Here is a 22,281-nt window from a genome sequence, read left to right as displayed (position 1 = left end):
GGATGTGCTGTGCGATGAATGACATCAGGTCATTCGCGCGAAGACCTCTGTTTTCGTGCGTCCGCGTGAAAACGACAATTCGGCGTTTTCATAAGACTCCACTCGGCGGGGGACTGTTTTCGAAAACCTGCGTCTTTGCATTGGTGCCCGAAATTCAAACACCCTCTTCCTGTGGACAGACGAATAAGACAAAGAGAAAATATCCGGATACGTGTGGACGGGGCATTGGACAGATCACTGTTGATAGACGTTTGCCCCCTTAACACCAACTATAAAACATGTTTAGTAATTAAACCAAGTTTAAAAAATGAAAAATAGACACGGAAAACTGGAACACAGGTTTTCACAAAAGATTCAAACGAAATTCAACATTTTTTTTCTCTTTTGTAATTTGTGCTAAGTTTGTAATCACTATACAAATCAGTAAGCAGTTTTTATGAATGAAACAAGTTTAAATCGTGTTTAACCGCCTGAACAGATTTTTAAACATGTCCAAGCTTTAATTTGCTGTGAATGGGATTTTGTCATGATTTTCCACCTTAAATGGCACTACAGTTTCCCCCCAACCCATCCATTCTTCTTTTTATTGAAATCTTGCTGTGATATTCGAGACATTCGGATAGTGGTGGGCGAGGAAGGGCTGGTAAAACCTCTCATAAGACTTAGATGGGAAGCTTTTCTCTGAAACTCATGACGCACCTAATGTAGAGAAAATAGAGGAAAACAAAACTAGTTTAGTTAGGCTGTTTTCTCAACCAATTAATTCAGCTTTTCAGGGAGATTTCTGATGAGGCTCGCTTGAAGCAAATCTGGGCAAAACTTTCAGCTATCGCGGTGACGATCATGTATGAGAACGAAATTTTATTGGCTTAATTCTGCATTAATCTAAATTTTGCTTAATTCAAATTAAAACCGTGAACTGTGTGTTGGAGGTTTTTGTTTTTGTTTTACCTAATAACGTTCCCCCCTCAGTAAGACTGATCCTCAACAATAATTGCAATCGTTGCCGGTCAGATTTGTTTAAAATCTACCTTGTGTATTCAGTACTCTATATCCTTTTATACAAGGTTCGATTCAGACTCCGAACATTTCATGAGCCGAACCTAAGGCTTCACAGTAAATCAAGTACTTGAAAAGTCGGGCGTCTGAATCGGTTTGGAACGCCTATTTCATTTTGAACGGCTCAAACGTTCTTCCCCCCTAGCCCGGCCGGAAATTTCGACTTTGGAGCGACCTTGGAACGGCTTTGATTCAGACGCCGAACTTTTCATGAGCCGAACCTAATGCACAAATTATTATAATGTATTTTGCAAGCAGTTTGACCGAAATGCCGTTTTTTCTCCCAATTTGAACAAGTTTCGGCTCATAAAAAGTTCGGCGTCTGAACCGCAAATCGGAAAACGAAATCATATGTATCATATATTACAGACCACTTGGCCCTTTACTTGTTTCGTTAGCGCATACTTGGTTCATGACAAACTGAATGAAAAAGCTTCAAACCTAGAAGACTCCTTCTCTACTAATGCGTAAGATACGTAAACTACTCAAAAGATACCTCTGAGTTACCGGCACAATGGAAAGCGAAAATCAGTAGTCCCTAGAATTGAGTAAAATAAGCCAACATCAAACTATGCACCACCTACAACAAAGCTGCTGGTAGTGTACTGTATAAGATACAAAACCAACTGCACTGGTATATTATTGGAACAAAAACAGAACACCGACAACAACAGCCATCACAGGTTTTGCTGCCAACGGGCCTGCGAAGTCTAGTTTGTAGGCTTACCGACATTACGCCTGGTTCTCAAATGCCACCAATCTACCTCTACATAGTAACCAGTACCGCCTCACGGGTACTGTTCCGACATATGAGAACATACGACGCCTGAACAAAGAAACAGTGTAAGTCTTTACCTCCGACATGCCTTCCAAGTTGAAGTCCAGTCAATTTTCCGTGTTGTGCCGGCCTCTGTTGACGGCAACTTTTATTCTCATATTGAAACAGTATCCCAGGCAAAGTACCGGCGGTCATGACGCAAGATGTCGTTGGCGGAATATGAGAACCATCAAGTTTTTAAAGGCTACGATTCCCCTTTTCCCCTCTTCCACTATCCCTTTCCACGCCAGCCTCGTTCCCAGGTTCTCTCTCCTACACGTCTCTCACTCCGAAGGGACGGGTGGGAGAGAACCCTGGAAAAGAGGTTGTTTCGACGCCTGCCACGTAGGCTACCGATAGTCTCATCAGACAGTGACCAACAGCAAATGTCGCGGAGCGAAAGTCGGCGGCGTATGAGATCCCGTTAAAGGCAAAAGAATATTTCAGATAACAAACCCTATTAACAGTTCCCCTTAGGAAAGATATAGTTAATACCAAAAGAAAAAATTCCTGTCAGCAATTCTTGTGCTACAGTGAAATCATGACCAGCAACACCAATACATAACTACTTTTAATAACACCACTTTCAAAGAATTCATTAGGGGTTGCGTAGAAATCTTCCCCGAATTTGCACAAGTCAGAGCCTGCTCGAAGGCAAGACGCCTCCCACCGATAATGTGGCGTGGATTTACATGTGGGTTGTCACTCGGCTAAAAAAAGTTTTTTCTCCGGGTATCAAGTCTGATTTTACCTCTCGACATAAAACCCACTCGATCTGGGGCACTTGTTAGTTAACTTACCTTTTATGTTTCGTGAATTACCAATTAGTATATCTCAAATAATAGTTTTTATTAAGCAATTTGATAACAAAAGTATTCAGTTTATAGTAACCAAACTTATGTACTCTCAACTCATCCAACTATGTAGCAATGCAAATTCTTTGGATCAGATAATTCCTCTTGATTCCTTGCACATACCTGTATTGAGTTGGATATTGTAAAGATATACTGAAACACAACTGTGTCGTCATTGACAGCGAATACTCCAAACACCCAGGATATACCCAGAAGAGGAAGCAAAATGGGTGAAACGCGGGCAGTTGTTCTGAAAAAGAAAAGAAAAAAATGGAAAAATTGAAATGTTTAACATACACCGCTCAGGCTGGTAGATCTTAAACTGTCCTAAAAGAGAACTTGAGTTCCCGTTAGAATAACGCGGATGCAAAGAGGTCAGGTGTATTAAACTATTTGAAGGAAAAAAAAGTCGTTGTGATAAGAATTTGTTGGCATAATTTACCGCATCGTGCAGGGTAAAATAACAGCAACCCAACAAATAAGTAGAGCTAGCAGCCACAGCTCTGGGTGAAATCTTTATTGCAAGAAATCTTACAAGGAGACAAATTCATAATGTAGCCTATATTTCCCCTCAATCAAGTTAGCATGTATGTAGAATATATGAAAATATTTAAAATGTTCGGAGAAATATACTGCCCACAATCTGACACTTTAAACTAGCCATCCTTAAAGTACCTTAGCTGTGCCTTTGTTCCTTCCTCTTTGTTGATGTTTACCCTGACGCAAAGAACTCGAACCAAAACAAACAAATTAATCTGCCAACGAAAAAACAGTGAAATTTTTTGCCAGATAAGTTAAAACTTTCTATTCTGATGGGATCACTTACCATGGTGTGTTTTTTGCATGTATCATGACCTTAAAATGTATATATGTTGGCTGGAGTTTTATAATCCTTACAGGGCCACCCATACCGAGCAGACTGAAGGGTAGAGGCCAGAAAAAGAGTGATCCCCTGGCGTCCAAATTGGGGGTTGGGTGGAAGGCTAATAAGCACCTCGCGTAAAACCTTCTTATTACGAAAACTGAACTAACGTTGTCACTGTGCTCAATAGTGGGGAAGTAGTAGCACAAGATGACAACGCCCGCGATTGAACCAACATGCGAAACAAAGAATGACACCTATTAACCGCCCATGAAATACCTTTTGCCAAATTTGGCAAAAAGTATGTGTGCCTGAGCAGTGAGAAGTCAGGGCAATGCTTGAGAGGCAAATGTTTCCTGGTGGTTAATGAAATGAGTTAGAAGAACCCGATGCTGGAGGCACTTGAGGATGTTTGAGCCCAAGGAGAGAGGACCTAGGTAGAATGAGTCACTGCTCAGTTGGGGAGCATTAGCGGAGAACTAAATAAAATGTTCCATCGGCAACGAAGAGATGATGATGATGAGTCATAAAAAATGATCAGTCTTCATCTCATTTCTCATCGGATAGCTGTAACTAATAAGACACAATCAAGTTAGGGACTGTGCAATAATTATCAGGAGGGGGGGCTGAAAAACTAGAGGGGGGGCATTACATAAAATTGCTGCCAAGATCGGGGGGGGCTCAAAGTAAAATCAGTCATTTGACGGAGAGGGGGGGCCTTAAGTTTTATTCGAAATGTAAATAAAATTAAACGCAATAAACGATTCTCAATACAGGCAATACGAACAGCTGTTTAACGATTATTGAAAATATTCCATCAAAATGAAAAACAAATTCACAACTGATAAATTTTAACCTGTCTTCTAATCAATTGAGCTGATCCTTTGTAAAGCAAAAATCATGAACTTGTTTTTCAGCTTCCCCCATAAAACAATGGGAATCAAACAGATCTCGTAGACAAGCTTTGTCGGTTTTTGATGGGAATAAAAGTAATGTTTCTTCATCGACTGAATCGATTTGCTGAATTCCATATATATCTGGCTCATACCAAAGTTCATCAAGCTCTCCTCCCAAGCATCTAAATATAATGCAAGCTCTTTTTCGTCTGTTATTTGAAGCGTTCAATCTCCTGTTCTTTGATTTTTTTTCTCTGCTCCTTTCTCTTTCTGGCTTCAGAAGTTTTCGATTATGAGCCAATGTAGTAAGCACCCGGTACTTAGCAAATGCTTTGTGTAAATCTTGGGTGGGTCGTGGTGGTGGTGGGGGGATGCGACGTTATTTTTAACATAACAGAGGGGGGTTAGAACTTAATTTTTTTTGTTTGGGAGGGGGGGTACTGTCTAAGTTTATGCTAGATAACTCTAGTTTTTTAGCGCCCCCCCCCCCCCCCTCCTGATAATTATTGCACAGTCCCTTATACCCACGTTACATCAGGGACGATCTTACCCCTATAACAGCCACGGCCGGTCCAACAAAGCCCCATATTGCACCACCCACAGAAGATAACCAGCAGCTAACAAACAAACAAACAAATACGGTTTAGTGGTCATTTTTTTTGCTGTTATCCCAGATTTTTTTATTTATCAGTTATTTATTGTTTCATTTTTTTTTTTAATTTATGGTTAACAAAGAGAGCATATTTTATCTCGGATTAACCCATTCCATCGATCGAAAGAAACACAAGACTTTCAGGACCAAAATGGAGATATCTAGGGTATAAATTACTTGAAATTCATCAGCCCCTGGTATAGCCTCGTCAGCATCATATGATAGCTCTTGAAAACACTGCTTACGGGTAACCGGATTCCGGTTTTTTTTTGCTCGTGGAATCCGGAATCCAAGCTTCACCGACAAGGAGTCCGCAATCCATTTTCTGGAATCCGGAATCCAAAGCGTGAAGTCCAGAATCCAAGACCTTAGATTCTCTTAAATGCATGGGGCGACGCTTAACACTTTCAACTTAACAGAAAATTTATTTACGTACCTGAAAAAAAAAATAAAGAAATAGCGTAGTCCAGGCGTTCAGATGTGCTTGTTCAAGGAGCGACGAGTGGGAGAAAAACGTACGAGCGAAAAAAAAATTATATAATTATAAAATAGAATTTCAAAAAAAAAGACTATTTAACTCGCCCCTCACCATCTGAACTCCCGGAACAGGCTAATAAAGAAACTCACAACTTCGGTGTTCCAAATCCATCTTGCGCAATGCTTGAAGCAATCACAACAGCACAGGCAGGAAGACCTAAACAGTCAAAAAAATTATGCTCTTTAAGTACTTTCCATCTACCGTAAACCACGTTGTTGTTGAAAAGTTCGCCTTATCGATCCTACGAAGCTCCGCGATAAAAAATGAAGAAACATCTAGGCAATCTACAGGCCGGCAGGTCCGTACGCTGGGGTGGTTCGTCGGGGGCCGACGCACCTCCCCCACCCCCCCCCCCCCCCACCCCTCTCCTCCCCGCCACTGTAAGAAGAGGTCCACTTAAATACGATCCTGCTTATGGGGATTTTAAAGTTTAATCATCTCATTTCTATTCATTGTAACCAACTCAAACCACGTAATTATATTTTTCTAATACTTTCCAGTCATCTGCTTTCGATTAAACCTGTCATAATGGCATGGAAATACATATCCACATATTTTTCCTGATTTCCGGATCAAAACCAGGCAATGGGCCTGACGTACCTATTACAAAGCCCTAAAATTACGGTGGATTGGAAGTAAATTAAACTTACCCCAGCCAAGAGCAACGTAGAACTTCATCATACTTCTACTGACAAAAGCAATCACAATCATTTGATAAAGATGTACGCCTTCAACAAACATCCAAGTGAACACAGACATAAAAAAGTAGAATGACAGACCAGTGTATAGTTTGCAAATAACCTGTAAAAGAATATACGTCAAATAAAATTTCGTTAGACTTTAGGCTGGAATGGGTGACCTTTGATATATAATCAAGTCATTTTTCTACTATCATAGAGGTACTTGGTTCAACCTTAAAAATTATAACTCAGTAGAAATTAATCCTTTTTATTTTGATCTTACTACGTTGTTTTTATGTAACTGTTCTTGTTTAAAACAGGACTGTATTGTAATTCAAGATGTATTTTGCCGATTGTAATTATGCAGCTATCACGATAATTTTTTTCGTTTTAAACTGAATCAGGGTAATGCTGTTATTTTGTGTATGAAGTGGTTGAGTAAATCAAACAAATAAATAAATAAGTTAATTTCATGAAAATTTGAATGAGTTTGGATATCGATTAACACGCTCTGTCCGTCTGCTTCAGGTGGATAGAACGTCTTAAGATCGTCTCTTGGACAAACTTCGATCATCTCATGAGAAAACTAAATAAATGAATAAAAAATTGGTATGAAAAGGTACATTCAGCCTCCTTCGGGAGAATATTTATTACTGATCACGTGCAGTCAGTTTTTGAAAGACAAGAGAGTAGCTCTGAGGGACAAGAATGCATGTGTCGAAAGCTAGAAATGGCGACTTCTTATGGTTTAAATGGGAAACACTTATCATCAATCATAGTATTCGCTCCTGTGCGTCCTCAACAACTTTCGTTAACTTTCCAAGCAAGAATGTCAATTAAGTACTAACAATATGGGCTTTCCTTTCCTTAAATATATACCGTTTTTCCAACAAGCTTCTCGGATCCCGCTGCGAGGAAAAGGACTTGTGCAATCCCCACAGCAATACTTAGATTTAAATGGATCTTTGTGATTTCTGATTTTATAATCCTGTGAATGAAATGTATATTGAACTGAGTTAGAAACAGGTTATAAGTCTTTTATGCGTTTCGTAACAGTGTAACATTCTCGGAGACCCAAGGGCATCGCCCCATGCCAGGGAATCCAAGACAGTCTTGGAATCTGGATTCCACGTCGTGGATTCCGGATTTCATGTAGTGGATTCTAGCCTTTGTCCGGGGAATTTGGATTCTGAATTTCGGTCGTTAGTGGGAAACCGGATTCATTTGGCTGTGTTCCAAAGCCCAGAATTCTGGATTCCACAGCAAAAATGTGCCAGATTCCGGATTCCACAAGCAAGCAAACATTTTACTGGATTTCGGAATCCGGATTTCCTTACTTAGGAAGATGGGGCAGCTTATCCATCTTTTCAAGCCTTAACGTAGCATAAGGTTTTATTGGGGTTCTTCGGAGATGTAAATGCTTCGGGGCTACACCAGAACGAATTAGGGCCTACTTTTTAACGAAGTTCCGCGAGATGCAACAATACAACAACAAACGCAACAGCAGTGGCAGTGACAAACAAACAAAAAGAGCCGTAAACAAAAACGAACAAAATCTAATTGCATCTATTTCTTTGTGGTAACAAACAGGCAGAAAAAGACAAGGAGAAATGAATTATGAAAGTGGACAGAAAGAAATGAAAAATATACGAGACTATTTCATTTGAAAATAAAAACAAGGAAGCGGTCAGTTCTCCTTCCGACCTGATTAATTTTTCTTTTCCCTATGCTCTCGTTCTTTACACCGATTGTTCATATAACCTGGACGTTTTAAAAGAAAATCTACTGCAGCTAGTTCTTCTTCGTTTGAGTTACAGCGCAGCTGTGCCTAATTACATTGCATGTAATGCAATTGTGTTGTGAATTGGTGGCTTTTCAAACTTATTCCTAGGGGTAACGAGATTGGTGGCTTTTCAGTGAAATTAAAACACTGGCTCATTACGCCGCTTCTTATAAGGACAGAATGCTGATTGAACTTGCATTTTTCTACATGACCACATAAGCAATTTGCTAATAAAAATTTGGTGGTTACCAGCCTAGTATTACATAATTCTTCTTTTCAATTCGGCACCCATTTAACGCAGTGACGCTAGCATTAAACGCTTATTCACGACAGTCTTTTGACAATAATACCTTTACTTTTAGATAATTTTGATAAGCTGCTTGTTGCTAAATTTCGCCTTAGATTGAAAAAAAAAGAAGATTTATTTCTAAGATACTAGTTTTGATTAATTGAACCGATGAGTTAAATTTGTTGTGAGCATCGCGGGCCGCACAGTGCAAAGAGCAGCATTTTTTATCAGGCGTTTCATTCATATGAATGTCAGTGCGTTGTATTAAGCATTCTAAATCATTTGGTTGCAATTTTATAATTATTATTTGGCGAAGAGGGAAAAAAATCACCCTCCCACTGAAAGGTGCATCATGCTATTGTGTATATTCTGTTCAATTTTTAATTAACAGGTGTCTATATAAAACAAATGAGACACGTAACTGCCTTTTACAACTGACCGCGTGATGCTTCCGGAGGACATTCTAAAATTGCCGTCGAAATCAATCTCATCTTTTTTTTGACGATCATGTGGTACTGGTTTTTTGGATTGTTCTTTTCGGCGATGGCCTTACTTGGAAACGCGCTGATCATCTTACTCATTATCTTCAAGGCAAGTCTCCGTACTTCAACTAACTGCCTCATCGTATCGCTTGCCGTGTCGGATTTTTTCGCAGCGCTTAGCTATTTTCCTGTCATGTGTATTTCCAACTTCTTTCACAAGATAGACCTTAGCCACGCTGGAATATGGTACAAAGTATGTTTTACGTTCATCTATTGCTCTACGACAAACCTCTGTGTGCTGGCCGCTGATCGATATCTAGCTGTCGTTAAGCCACTAAAGTATGCAACTTTTACCAGTTCAAAAACAAGCAGGCAGAATATCCTGATTCTTACAGGCTGGATAACGCCATTGATCTTCTTCACATTGCCGGCTTTGTTTTCTTACCAAGGCAACGATGTTTTCACCCTTGTTTTCGAGGCCAACAGAATTTTAACGTTTCAAGTTTACCCCTGCATCTTCTTTCTGTTGGTCATTTTTCGCCTGTTATGTATTGTCAGGGAGATGCGGCGCCAAGAGATCATTCTTACCCATCAACTTTCCTACAACCGAGCCATTTACTCACAGTCCCCCACAACCTGCTGCAATCAACCTTCGCGCCCCGAAAGTAGGACGTCGATGATGATCATCCTGCTTCTAATATTTTTCAATATCACCTTCGCCGGAGGAAACTATATTTGCTACTGCTTCGTTTTAAAAACCTGCGTTGTCCATCCCACTGCCAAGAAAATAATTTATCTCCTCTATATCATCAACTTGGCTGTCAACCCCATCGTCTACGCCTTTTTCAAGAAAGACATCAGAAGAGCCACACATGGATTAATGAAGAGGAAAATTAAAGCCATAAACAGACGGACTGCTCCATGAAAACTCTTGATCTTCTAGTGATTATAAGCGATCATTATATAATATAGCTAACAGGGACTGGATGCAAGGTTATTTTCAAGTGCACTGTGCTCAGGAAAAGTTGTTTTGCAAAAAGGTTTTTATTAATACTATTTTTAAATTGTAATTATTCATTTATCCATATGTTGTTGTAAAATGTCGTATACTGCCGACGAGATCTTCTGGGGACAGTCCACTCAGGCCAGATTCCGAACTTTCTATGATAAAGAGAAAAAGCAATTGACGTTTCGACGAAGCAACACAGTTTTTTAAAAAACTCCTTTATTTTTCATTTGAAATTTCAAGTAGCCAAACTCAGCTCCAGTATAAATGTTTTACTGATACCCAACTCAATGCAATTCAGAGCACCCAAGCTCGCTCGCTACCTAGTAAAATGTTAACTTATACGCCGTGCTTTCGTTCCTGTTGCTATGCTGGATTAGTCGCGCCCTAGCTGCAGTTAAAATGATGTGAAAATGTTTTCCAGATATGTTTTCAAGCCTGAATTACAATCACTTCGAATAAAATATCTTTAAAAGAACGTCACCAGTGATTTATGGCTTTTTTTTTTTCTTTGGCAGACTGAGTCTTCCCTTATGCAATATATCAGTGTGAACTCGCCTTCACATTCAACAAGCACCAGAAAGCGCGAGAAATTCAAAGAGAATTTCGGCGTCGGGCTTAGAAAAGAAAATGACCTGAAGCCGACAAAAGACGAAAAGTTCCGCAGTATAACAAAACGGGATTAAAAGCATGTCCAAGGATTTGAACCCGGGGAAGACCAAGGAAAGAAAATCGATCTTGTGATCGAAGCAGTATGCCCGGGTCGTTTCGTAACAAACTCCTTTCGCTGCATTTACGAATCGAAGTCGATTCTCTGCAGAGCATTTTTTGTTTCGTTTCACTGCATTATGAACTAGATTCTCTTCATTTAAAGCCGAGCCACTTCAAAGACACACTTTGAATTCATTGAGCAAAATAAAACAAATCCAGCGCAAATTTAAGTAGTATCGATAAGAAGAACACAGGAATGCAGATTGCGCACGTAGAGGCGCTATCCTTAAGTCTGTTTCTTTGTCGCCCGAAGTTTTCGATGCCATGAAATAACAAACCAACGGCTCTAAGGACCACCACGTTTCATGTTAGTCATGGCTTATACAAACTTCAACATAACAACATAGCTAAAACCAAAGGTCTTCTTGCAGTTTTGTTTCCAAATTGACGCCAAAAGACTGCCGCGAATTGAGCGAAATGACTCTGCAGTGAAACGACAGGCTGCCAGTTGTAGCGTAAAAATTAAAGTTATATGGCTTTTATTACATGCCATATTTTTATAATTTAGGCGAGAGGCCTTCTAGTGAGTTTCAAGTTAAAATTATTTCAAAGTGGTTACAAAGTGAACATTTCTATCTTTTGGTCATTAAGGAATTTTTTTACTAAAACATTCTCGCAAGCCCTTTCCTCAGAATCTCGCATACCACACGGACTCGCTTTGAATCTCCCGCGGTAAATGTTGGACCGACCTAAATTTGAATAATTACTTACGTGCTGACAAAGAGTTCTCCCTCGGGAGGTCAATTCTCAAGTCAAGTAAAAGCGGCTTTAATTGCATGTTGTCAAAAACATTTAGGCATCCTGTGCGATGCAATTGCCATGAAAATAGCTAGGGCTAGTAACAGGAGCCTGTGGCCTCCTCCTGGCAAACAACGATCAGCAAGCGGGATACTCTAGTTACCAGCGTTTTTTCCTCTCGCATGCGGCGATTGAGTGCGGCGGAGGTGCTTCTGGGTCGGCTGCAGGCTGATTGTGTCTTCGGCGGAAGGCCGAAGCAATGAAGAGCGAAACCGCCGGAAACCGCGCACGTAAAGTCTATGGTACCTTGAGTGCAAATGAGGCCCTTTTCGCTTTTCCCCAACCACAAGTATTAACCGAGTGGGAGGAAATATATTTGGCTCGAGGTCTAGCGCAGCGAGCGAGGTCCGTGCGTCTTTAACGAGCTTTAACGAGAGCCAAATAATTTTCTGTCCGGCCCGACCTTGGCGTGTACGGCCCTCATAAGGGACTTTTTTTCTATAATAGTTTTACAACGAAATTGCACGCGAGTGTCATATGATAAACTCTAGAAAAACAGTTTCGCCATCATTTCTTAGACGTGGCCTTGAGTAGCCAGCAAAGGTTTTTTGTTGTTGCTGTTGTTTTATTTATTTATTTATATCTTATTATTATTATTATTACTTTTTGTAGTGTCAGGGATCGACAAGTTAATTATTCTTTTAAAATAAGAGTGAAAAACAAAAAGGCATATAAGTTCTGGCAAAAGCTGTCCCGGTGGACTAGGGGTAATCTGCACCTAGTTAACCGACCACTGGCGAGCAACCTGACAGTTACCAACTGCGAAAGATCTGTTTTTAACGTGTCGCTTAAATGAGGAGAAGAAACAAAACTAAAGAAAAAGTGCCTGACAAAATGATAAGAGTTGTTATTACTTACGGTAATGATAGGAATGTTATAACTGTCAAAAATGCACTAAAAATAGACACGGAACAGCCGATATACGTGATGACTGTTAAGATGAACTCATCAGAAACATCCAAAACCTGAAACAAAGCAAATGGAATCGTTACGTCACTTTCACTTCTGTCCTTAATTCAGACAAATTGTTGTAACTCTCGACTAAAAAAACGAACGCCAAACCACTTAGTTATTGTAAAACCGCGTTGGAGCACGTTCAGCAATTCTACTTTGATAATTAACGCTAGGAATACTTTACATATTTATAACAGTATCCTCTGTTTACTTAAATTTGTAGTTCCCTGAACGGAAGAACAAGACACAACGATGAAATTGTACCTAACCTGTTCTTTTACGCGCATGAGTACTGCGTAGTTGGTCATGTGATCGCAATGGCACTCGGTAAATCCGTCGTTACTGTAAAATACACGACAGCCACGTCTGGACCATTTCCCAAACTTTGCGCTTATTCCACTAAAAAAGAAGGGCGTTATAAAATTAGAAGGTCCAAGTCAAGGGAAATCAAGCCAAGTAATTTATTATATAATACCAATGAAATGCCAGGTGAGTTATGGAGCTAAAACATGATGAAAATAACATGTTCCTCTTTTTCCTCACAAGTTAAAACACTATCAACGTTGATATAGCTACACATGCTATAGCTAATGGCATTGGTTTTTATATAATAAATAGTTTGATTACAGCTTAGAGATACGAAATTTCTGTTCTTGTCATGAAAAAAAAATAAGACAAATAATAATAAATCAAACATAAAAAAAACAACACTCGAAGACAAATTTCGCATCTTCGCGCCGCCATGTATTACTGAAATCCGGCCTCTACTCTTTATGATGAATTTCTTGGCAACTACCAAAACTAAATCATACGTACGCATTTGTATAATCCCAGAAAACACAGTGTGGTTCATGGTAAGCATCCTGTCAAGAAGTAAGCATTCAAGATAAAGATACACAAACGGTTGACAATCACGCATGCGATAAGATACTCAAACACCATTTATATCATAGAAGTTCAAATAATTAGCAAATACTTTCTTTGATGAACTAAATACTGTTTCATAACACCAGCACTACCAGGATGAAGTCAAACCCCGCAAAATAAAAAATTCCTCAATACTAACAGGCCGGGTTTGAACATCCTTCTTATCACTGTGGCTACTTGTAATTAAGATGTTTAGAGGGTGTTTTTGTCTTTTTGTAATTATTAGTTCTTTGTATCAAAAACTAAGGGTGTTTCAAAGATCGGATTTTGTCCGTTGAAAGATGCTTGAAAGCAGCAAAATTATTTTTTGAAAAGAAATTATTTAATTACTTCATATAACAATTAAAAAAACTTTAAATTTTGGGTCGAGTTTAAATGAAACTGAAGGAGTAGATGAACATGGAGGTTTAAAAGAAAGTGTTGAAGCCATTCAACTGTGGCATGGAAATCTCTCATTGTTTAAAAAACTGCATGGCCAGAGAAATGGAAGTATTATTTAGCTCCTTACGCCCGTTTTGACCTGTGCACGGCTGTCATAAAAAGAGCTCAAAAAGATTCCCCGGCGCATCCATTAAAATTTTCGAGAAAAGAAGACTAGTTGACTTAGCGAGCAGTTAAGTGGCTCTCATACTTACTTCAAAATGACGCAAGTTAATTTGAATAGGTCTGGGCAATGGATAGAGTGGAGGAGGCCTGGTAAAGGCGTTGACAATCTTGCTCACAATGTAATGGTCAGCGCCAAAGCTAAAATATCAACAAACAACAACAGGAATACGCAATATTGCCTAACGCGATTGAAAAAAAAATAAGCCCTTTTTTGACTGAACTAGCAGGACAGCTCGTGAATTTATTAAACACAAACCTTCGGAAAAACTGTGCGTCAGTTTTACTGAATAAAGATGAATTTCATGTTTGACGGCAAATGCATGAAATCTTATGTCTCAGGTAGGCCTTATAGGGGAATGGTAGGTTGATGCACTGGAAAAGGAAGCCCGAACAATTAAAAGTATCATTCATTTTGGAAGTTTTGACAGTTTTTTATGTTTCCCAGCATCCTTCTGTTCCTGACCAGTTTCCAAGAATGTGCATCCATTGCAATATCTACAAACAACTCAGTGCGCGGGGGCTGGGGTTGAGAGGACGGGGAAGTAACCGCCCCCCCCCCCCCCGACCTTTCTTAGATAACACAAGTTTTATTTTCACTTGACCTTAATTGTTTTCGCGACGTGCCTACTATCTGAGACCTGAAACGGGTTACAACATCCTTATGCGCTTGTGTTTTTATCTTAAAGTACAGTCAGTAACAACAGCAGTTTCACATCCGCTTTTAATTTTAGGTTAGTGCTTGATTTCATTGTTACCACTTACAATTAATGATGCAAGATTAAACAAATCTTTACATGACCTAATTCTCATTGATTCGTCAGTCCACGTTTTGTTCTGAGATGCAAACCTGTTTGTTAGTTTTAGAATTGTGCAATGCAAAGGAAACACTTAGAGCGCAGCTCTAGCAATAAGACTCAATACTACAGTCTCAGACAAAAATAGTTGGGACACTTTAACCAAACGCTGTTTTTTCCCTTCTCGTGCTCCCCTCGTCCCTCTCAAAGTTGTTTATCGCGGTTTGGTCACCAAATCTTGTACACCAACATTGAGGGGACAAGGAGACCCCAAAGTGTCCCAACCATTTTGACTGAGACTGTAGCTAACATACCTCGGAAATGCTCCCCGCTCTCGGAGCTGCTGAAATGGATCAAACACCAAAGTGATCAAAACGCCAGTCTCTAAAGGAATTTAAAAGATTTAAGAGAGTCATACGTTGGTTGTTTTTCAATACATGCGTAAACAGGTCAGTGATAAACTCTTTCTTATACGTGCATTGGAAAAATATAAATTACCTTGTATTTATTATATCTATCGCGAATCCCGCTTTCTGATTGGTTGACGTACTCGCTGTCTTTCAGCTTATACAGATGGCGCCAGAAGATAAAATTTGATTGAGTTGGATTAATTTCTCATGGCGTATTTTTTTTGCGCCGAGAGGTAAAGATAAGTAGGGTTTAAGCCTAGAAGTTCTTCAAAACAAAGTGAACGGAACGGGCGGTTGCAAACAACATAAATAAACTAGTTAATACATTTCTTTTATCGGTACTGACACTTAGGCTGCGTTCCATTGAATGTATTCCAGAAAAAGAATACGCAAACATTTTGTTATAAATCTCTTCTTTCGTGATTTTTTGTCAACGTAAACGCTACATGCATTGGAATATTTTATTTCAAGCAGATTTATAGACATTGCAATGCAACGAATGCCAAAACAAATGATTTTAGAATTTTTTTTTCAATTTTATTCTTATTCCGGAATACTGTTAATCGAACACGCCCTTAACCATATGAAGACCTAAAGGCCTGCTATCAGCTGCACGACTCACCATTTCTTTTATTGGACATGTGACCAAACACGCCCCTTGGAAAAATGATGGTACTGTTATCAGCGTCCAAAGAGCCCAACTGTATTCCCTCGAAGGTTGAAATTTGAACTACAAATATGTGGCAAACTTGAAAAAAAGAAAGAAATATAACCAAGTAAAAAATCTTACAAATGTTTGTTCACAAACACAAATGAAAAATGCTATACAGCTTATCATCATCATCATCATCATCATCATCATCATCATCATCATCGTCATCGTCATCGTCGTTATCTTCGTCATCGTCTTAGTCGTTGTCGTCATAATCACCATCGTCTTAGTTTTCTTATTATGTTTCTTCCTCTTCTTCTTTTTTAAGTATTATTATTATCAATTGCTTTTTTCGTCATCCACAGTGTAAGACTTTACAGAACAAACAATATATTGTAACCATAGTGTTCAAACATATTGGTAAACTAGAGCTAACAAGCCTCCCATAACTGCTATTGACTGCCTTAAGTAACCTCCATGACTCATTTTAGGCGCTTTTCAATCCTTAAGAAAAAAACACTGATAATGCAAGCTTTGTAAGCAATTTACCAAGTCCTCCAGCAAAGTAGCTTGAATGTAAAACAGACGCATTTCTTTGTCCAAGTGTATGCCCAACCATCGCAGTAAACCTTTCCAAGGCATGTAGTACCGCCATGCACGTAGATAGCTCCTGAAATGAAACCGGTCGATCACCGATTACGTTTTTAATTTCGTCCTTACTGTATGCTGAACAACTTCAGGCATCAATTAACAAAGCAAAGAACTTAAAAAAATCGAAATCAAAACATTTTGACGTACGTGTAGTTGTTGAGATGAGTTCAAAGCGTTGTCAAGAAAGTCCCCGTATCTTAAAAGGGAAGCTGCTTTATTGAAATAATCCTGCCAACGAACAAATATTTTCAAGTGAGGTGTACATGTGGAAGAATAAAAAGCTCTTCAGACAACATTCTGTTCCAGGAAACAGTTTATGGACCGACATAATCGAGATCGGCAAAATGTCAAAAATCAACACTTGCCTGTATAAGCGTTTTGTTGTCGGTGGCAATTTCGTTGCTGTTGAAGTTAAGGATAAAATGGCGATCTGCGATGAACAAAATAGATTGACGTCAACTGACCGTTTACTTTCAAATTATAGAAAACGAATTAAAAGCCACTATATGAACCTAAGATCAAAAAACATTATACCCATGATGTTTTGTCCTTTAATCAGGTCAAGTTATGCTGCTCCACAGCAGACAACGGATCTTGATAAAATAGGATAGTGTATCTACATTTGAATTTCGTTTGGCTATGTGTCACTAGCTAAAGTGGTGCGGACGATCCCAGTCGTATGGACGTCACTTGCAAGGAAAAATTTGAAACGCACAATGAGCTACCAGTTATCTTACCCATGATGCTCAGCAAGCGCCATCGGCGCTGGAGTAAAAGGCCCAAGTAGAGTAAGAGTCACGTTTACGGCAAACGGCAAACGCCAGAAATTTCTCAAAGTAGGAAATGAGCAGACAAGAACAGCTCCAAAAAATTCTTATGGATGAAACTGGCGTGAAACTACTAATTTTCGTTTAGGAGTAGTGCTGACAATAAACGACAAGAATAGGGAAACTTTGACACGTACGACAAATTGACGTTTGCCGTTTGCGGCAAGAATAGGCAAAGAATATTTATTAAAAAATGTTATTTTTAGCCGTATTCATACTAGCTAATTCGCGAGAAAACGCTCCGTGGCACAATGGATAATATAGCTCGATCGTGCCTAATTCGTTTGCGAAGAGTTAGCAACACTGAAAAACAGTTATAGAAGCTTTTAATTAATAAAGAAAACAGTTTTAAACCTTGTTCAACACAGCATCGGCTTTTAAGACTGTTTGAATGTTCTTCCACCTGTAACGGGGCATGAAGCTTGACATCTTTTATAGTAATATATAGTGATAAGCTTACCAAACTTCAGTACAGAGCGTTCTATGATCAGCACTCACCTCGTAGTAGTTTATCTATAAAGTCGTCATTTTTTACTTCTATGGAACTGTTGACAGTCTGCGTGATCAATTCTTTAACGGCAGTGGAGGGCACAATTTTGACAGAGCTTGGTAAAAGGTTTGTTGTATCTGATAAATCCCCCTCCTGAGATGAAACAGAAATTGTCGACGATGGCCTAGTGCTTTTTTCAAGTGAAGGTGTTATCGAAGGGAAAGTTTTTCCTTGTGCAGGGTACGGCGTCATATGAGAGGCACAAGTCGTTTGTAAAAAGCTTGACGACCACTTTCTTGTACGTAAGAAACCTTGTGTTTCAGTGTTTACTGTTTGTGGTAAATCCCTTTTCTTAGACATCACTAGCAGGGAAGAAGGCTTTGTACTTGCTTTTTGCGAAGGTTTAATCGACAACGAGACACGTCCCTTTGAAAGGGACGTTTTTCCTTGTCCTGAGTACGTCATATGGGAAGCATAAGTCGCTAGTATTAGACTTGACGTCCTTTTTATTGTTGGCAAGGAATCATTTGTTTCATTAAACCCATTTTGTGTACTCAGTATGTAGGAAGCTGTCAAAGGCGAAGCGGTCATTAAAGGTGACTTTAGTGCAGAATAATTCATTCCAGTGGCCAGAGTGCTGGTAATATCGTATGGCACGGAATTTAATATGTAACTTGGGAGATCAGAGGAGGTTCCAACGGGCTGCTTCGGTGAGTTTTCTGTTTTGGGAACGCTTGTTGACGGCGAAACCAAAGCTACAACGAAATGGAGGGTGTGTTCGATTAGCCCTTTTTTTTGGCATAGCAATAGATTCTGTATTTTTCCTGAATAGTCTTTATAAAAAAAAATGTCTAGATTAGACGCGATGCGACTTCTTTTGAAATTATAACTGCAGCGGGTTAATCGAATGGATCTTTTCCGGATAAGGCTGAGTTTTCCTACACCATAGAAAAGCCAATCGAGCGTACTCACAGTTACATCTCGAAGTTACAATGCTAAGTCCCCATACTAAACAGTAATCCTATTTTATAGAAATATCTCATTGGTCGTATTAACGTTTCATGGAATCGAGATGGGGTGCCTATAGTGGAAGCTTACTGCTGTCAATAAAATCTTGGGAAATAAATTAACTCATATTTCCCTCTTGAGGCCGATCTTATTAATTTTATTTATTTATTGTTTACTTATTCGAATTCATTGTTATTATTTTTATAAACCGTCCGGCAAAAAACCTCTTAAAAGCACAAGCACACGTTGAAACTGCGGCTGGCAAAAAAACGGCAAACGCGGGAAAAGTCAGGTCGCGTGACCGTCTCTGACCTTCTGACTTCACAGCCGCGAATGAGAAATATGTAAAGAATCTATCCTGGCGTTTATTCTACGACCAGTGCATGCGTTTAAAATTCGGGTCAACCAACACACCAATGTCTACCCTCAAAACATATTAAACAAACCTACCGTAACACAGGGTCTTCGAAATCTTGCTGTATTGTGAGTAAGGGTTGAATTCTTCAGATTTTTTATACTGAAATACTCTGTGAAAGTCAGCAATGCTCCCGATATTGCTTTTAACTCCAAAAGTGACTGCAATCTTCTTTACATTTCCAAGCCTTCCATCCGGGATTTTAAATCCTGCTGAATACGTTGCATTCCTTTCCTTCTTTATCATCATGAAAACTTCTGGAAGTTTGGTGAACTTTGTATTAAAAAGGTTTACTAGATCACTTTCGTCCTTTGCTGAATCCAAAAGTGGTAGATCAGAAATTGCGTTTCGTAAATTGGTAAAAGAATTGAATCGGTCAAATGTGATGTTTACGCGGACTTGTGTGTTGTACAAGGCAATTGCAACGTCTTTAGGGCTTGTTAAAGAATTTGTCACGATGCTTGTGACCAAGGTGAGTTGATCTTTAAATTCTTGATTGGAAATTGATTGAGACGAGTCGACTGCAAAAGCAACTCTTGGCTGATGTGGGCATGTTTGACCTGTCATTTTAGAGAAAAATGAGCAAAATTACTTTCTTCGATACGAATTTTGTGAAATCTTTGAAATTATACCTTTTCTAGTGAAATTCAGTTATCCTTAATTCCGCTCGGGCCCATGTGATTACACGTTAACTATTAAATTATTATTGATGATTTTATTAGTTGCTTTAAATTTATTCTAGAGATACGGCAACTATGAAAGCCGGAACTTCTTTCGCGACCGACGGATTATTAGCTTTCCTTTCAGTGGTGCATTCTGGGACACAAAGATAATGCAGCTTATTCGCATTACGTGCAACCCGAAATTTGATTTTGAAACAGAATTCGTCACTTTAATGAAGATCGAAGGGAAGGCTCTTTAATATCAAGATGGACTTTTTTATCATATGAAGAAGGCGCCGAAACGATGCTCTATAATAACAATTGCAAGGAACTGGGATTGCAAATTTTCTTCCACTATAAGAACTTCTTAATAATAGAATTAGGTTTGTTACGGATTTGCCATGTAACCCTCATAACAGTATTAGTAATTGCTATTGTATGACTAGCTCAGCCGACTCATAAATTCGACAAAAAGCAAAATATTCGGCAACAAACCTGATCGTTTATAGCATCCTATGAAAACAATCAGTAGTATCCAATACTCAACACCCATAGCAATCACAGTGGGGCTAAGTGACTCAGCAATTGAGCTGATCAGTGTTTTTATGACTGCCTTTCAAGAACGCTGTGTAAGTAAAAGAAGACGTCTCTTTCTTCGCCTTTGCGAAGAAGTGTTGTTTGCTTTGAATGAGAAACTTCACCTGTCGTAATCAAACAGCCAAAAAGCTCTTTTAATGGATATTGATGACTTTTAAAAGAAAACTTGAAGTCGGAAGTTTCTAAATCAACAGGGCATCCCTTCATAAATCGCCTATTTGCGTTCCTATGACAACTTCGGCATCATTAAAAGGCGGGAACGGCAGTAAGCGGTTTACAGTTGACAATTTTGGTTAAGACATGACAGAAAGTTGCGTAGAATCAAAATCAGGGAAGAAAGTTTATTTTTTTTCCTGTTTAGAAGACACTTAAACTAGAACATCGTGCAATAAGCAGCAAGTATACAGAGGATATGAATCAGAGAGTATCCGGCTTAACCAAAGAAAAATAAATCTAGTTCATAAAAACTAGCAGACATCTGCTCGATAATAAGGAGAGTTGTCTTTTGTATTCCCAGTTTGGCAAGGTCTGAGCTAGAGTGGAGATTATTTTTTTCTTTGTGAGCTTCATTTGTTGACGTATTCAGTATATTAATCCTTTAAACCCTGACATATCGCAAGTCAAATTCTCATCTGTTGTCCTTATTACACATTGATGATTCTATAGAATTAATATTTCAAGGAGAAATTTCGTGCTGATTATTCTTGGGGCTGAAAATGTTAACAACACTTAAATAAGAATCTTTGCGATGTGACCTATCGTTACCACATCACTATCAAGGCAATTTTCAATTTTTATTTTAATATTCAATAATGTTCAAATTGACTATATTTCCTACAAATTAAATATCATTCAAAAATCTTTTTGTTCTCACTTCAATTGACATATATATAAATGATGATGTGGTCATGGCTTATATTTTCTCATGTTATCTCAAGATCTTTCCCAACGCTAGCACTTCAACTGATGATTACCGGGAGTTTTTACGTCACAAACGTTTTATCAAATTATAGATCTAGCACTGCTATTCAACGACCTCACTCAAGTTCAATGGGCGATCTCGTTGCAGTCTCGACAATTAATTCAATGTCAGCAAAATATCTTTACTTGATTACGTTACTTGGGTTGATTTTTTACGGTGGGCATTTTCTCTAACCTTATCTCAAACGAGTGAAGGCTGGTTGTCACAAGTGGAGGAGTCGGAATCAGAATTGTAATCAGAAGTGTAAATGGTCAAAGCAACTGGCGACGTTTGCTAGCCGGTTGGGGGGGGGGGTACTCCCCCATAAAAGTGACAGGGGTGCTCGTCGTACCTTTTAGGGGTTTAAATTTGGATTGGTACCGATTAGGGTGCTAATACCTAAAATGACTGCTGCGAAAAAAAAGATTTCTGACAATACTTTCGAAAAGTCCTTATGAATAAAGTGTTTGAAAGTTATCTTTATTACTATTAAAATTTGCAGTGCCAGTAATATAATTTGTTGTTGTTAAATTGGTACCTCTTACGGCAGAGATGAATTTGGGACACGCCCATAAAACTTGATTCTGGTTCTTTTTAAGGGTGTTCTCGAAAATTTCCGACGAGCACCCCCGTCACTTTTATAGGGGAGTGCCCCCCCGGGAGGTTGCTATTCTAATTATAAGGCTGTCCCTTATGATTTAGTGAAACAGCAGATCATCGAAGTCGCAAGCAGTGTACAGTACAGTTCAGTACAGTATAATCCTGCAAGCAGTACTCATGTGATACGTGATATGAGATATGTGTGATATGCTTAATATTTTTCGCTTCTTCTTTCGACTT

General features: G+C 39.0%; 1 protein-coding gene across 1 annotated transcript; it reads right to left on the bottom strand.

The window, feature by feature from the left end:
- On the bottom strand, positions 1-20,497 carry LOC140934080 (uncharacterized). The gene is made up of 20 exons (XM_073383763.1): positions 20,379-20,497; positions 19,257-19,781; positions 17,807-18,553; positions 16,847-16,911; positions 16,629-16,709; positions 16,380-16,500; positions 15,801-15,926; positions 15,083-15,152; positions 14,004-14,112; positions 13,258-13,304; positions 12,711-12,840; positions 12,346-12,452; positions 7,238-7,346; positions 6,329-6,479; positions 5,768-5,834; positions 5,039-5,105; positions 3,406-3,485; positions 2,854-2,980; positions 1,556-1,597; positions 1-699 (listed from the first exon to the last, which is right to left on the bottom strand). Exons 1-20 carry the CDS (start codon positions 20,434-20,436, stop codon positions 550-552), a joined length of 2,979 nt encoding a protein of 992 aa, XP_073239864.1. The 5' UTR covers positions 20,437-20,497; the 3' UTR covers positions 1-549.
- Between the last annotated feature and the right edge of the window lie 1,784 nt (positions 20,498-22,281).

The sequence above is a fragment of the Porites lutea genome, chromosome 4 (assembly GCF_958299795.1).
Source record: "Porites lutea chromosome 4, jaPorLute2.1, whole genome shotgun sequence".
In the NCBI taxonomy this organism is placed as follows: domain Eukaryota; kingdom Metazoa; phylum Cnidaria; class Anthozoa; order Scleractinia; family Poritidae; genus Porites; species Porites lutea.
Note: the sequence above shows the minus strand (reverse complement) of the source record. Positions and strands in the feature narration are given on the sequence as shown.

Bases quoted from the DNA above. Each gene is read 5' to 3' on its own strand.
- LOC140934080 (XM_073383763.1), bottom strand. From the start codon at position 20,436: ATGGGTGTTGAGTATTGGATACTACTGATTGTTTTCATAGGATGCTAT. The intron at 15,927-16,379 runs GTAAATTGCTTA...CTTTTTTTCAAG, and splicing joins CTACTTTGCTGGAGGACTTG to TTTGCCACATATTTGTAGTT. The intron at 1,598-2,853 runs GTATGTGCAAGG...ACTCAATTCTAG, and splicing joins CAATATCCAACTCAATACAG to GGACTACTGATTTTCGCTTT.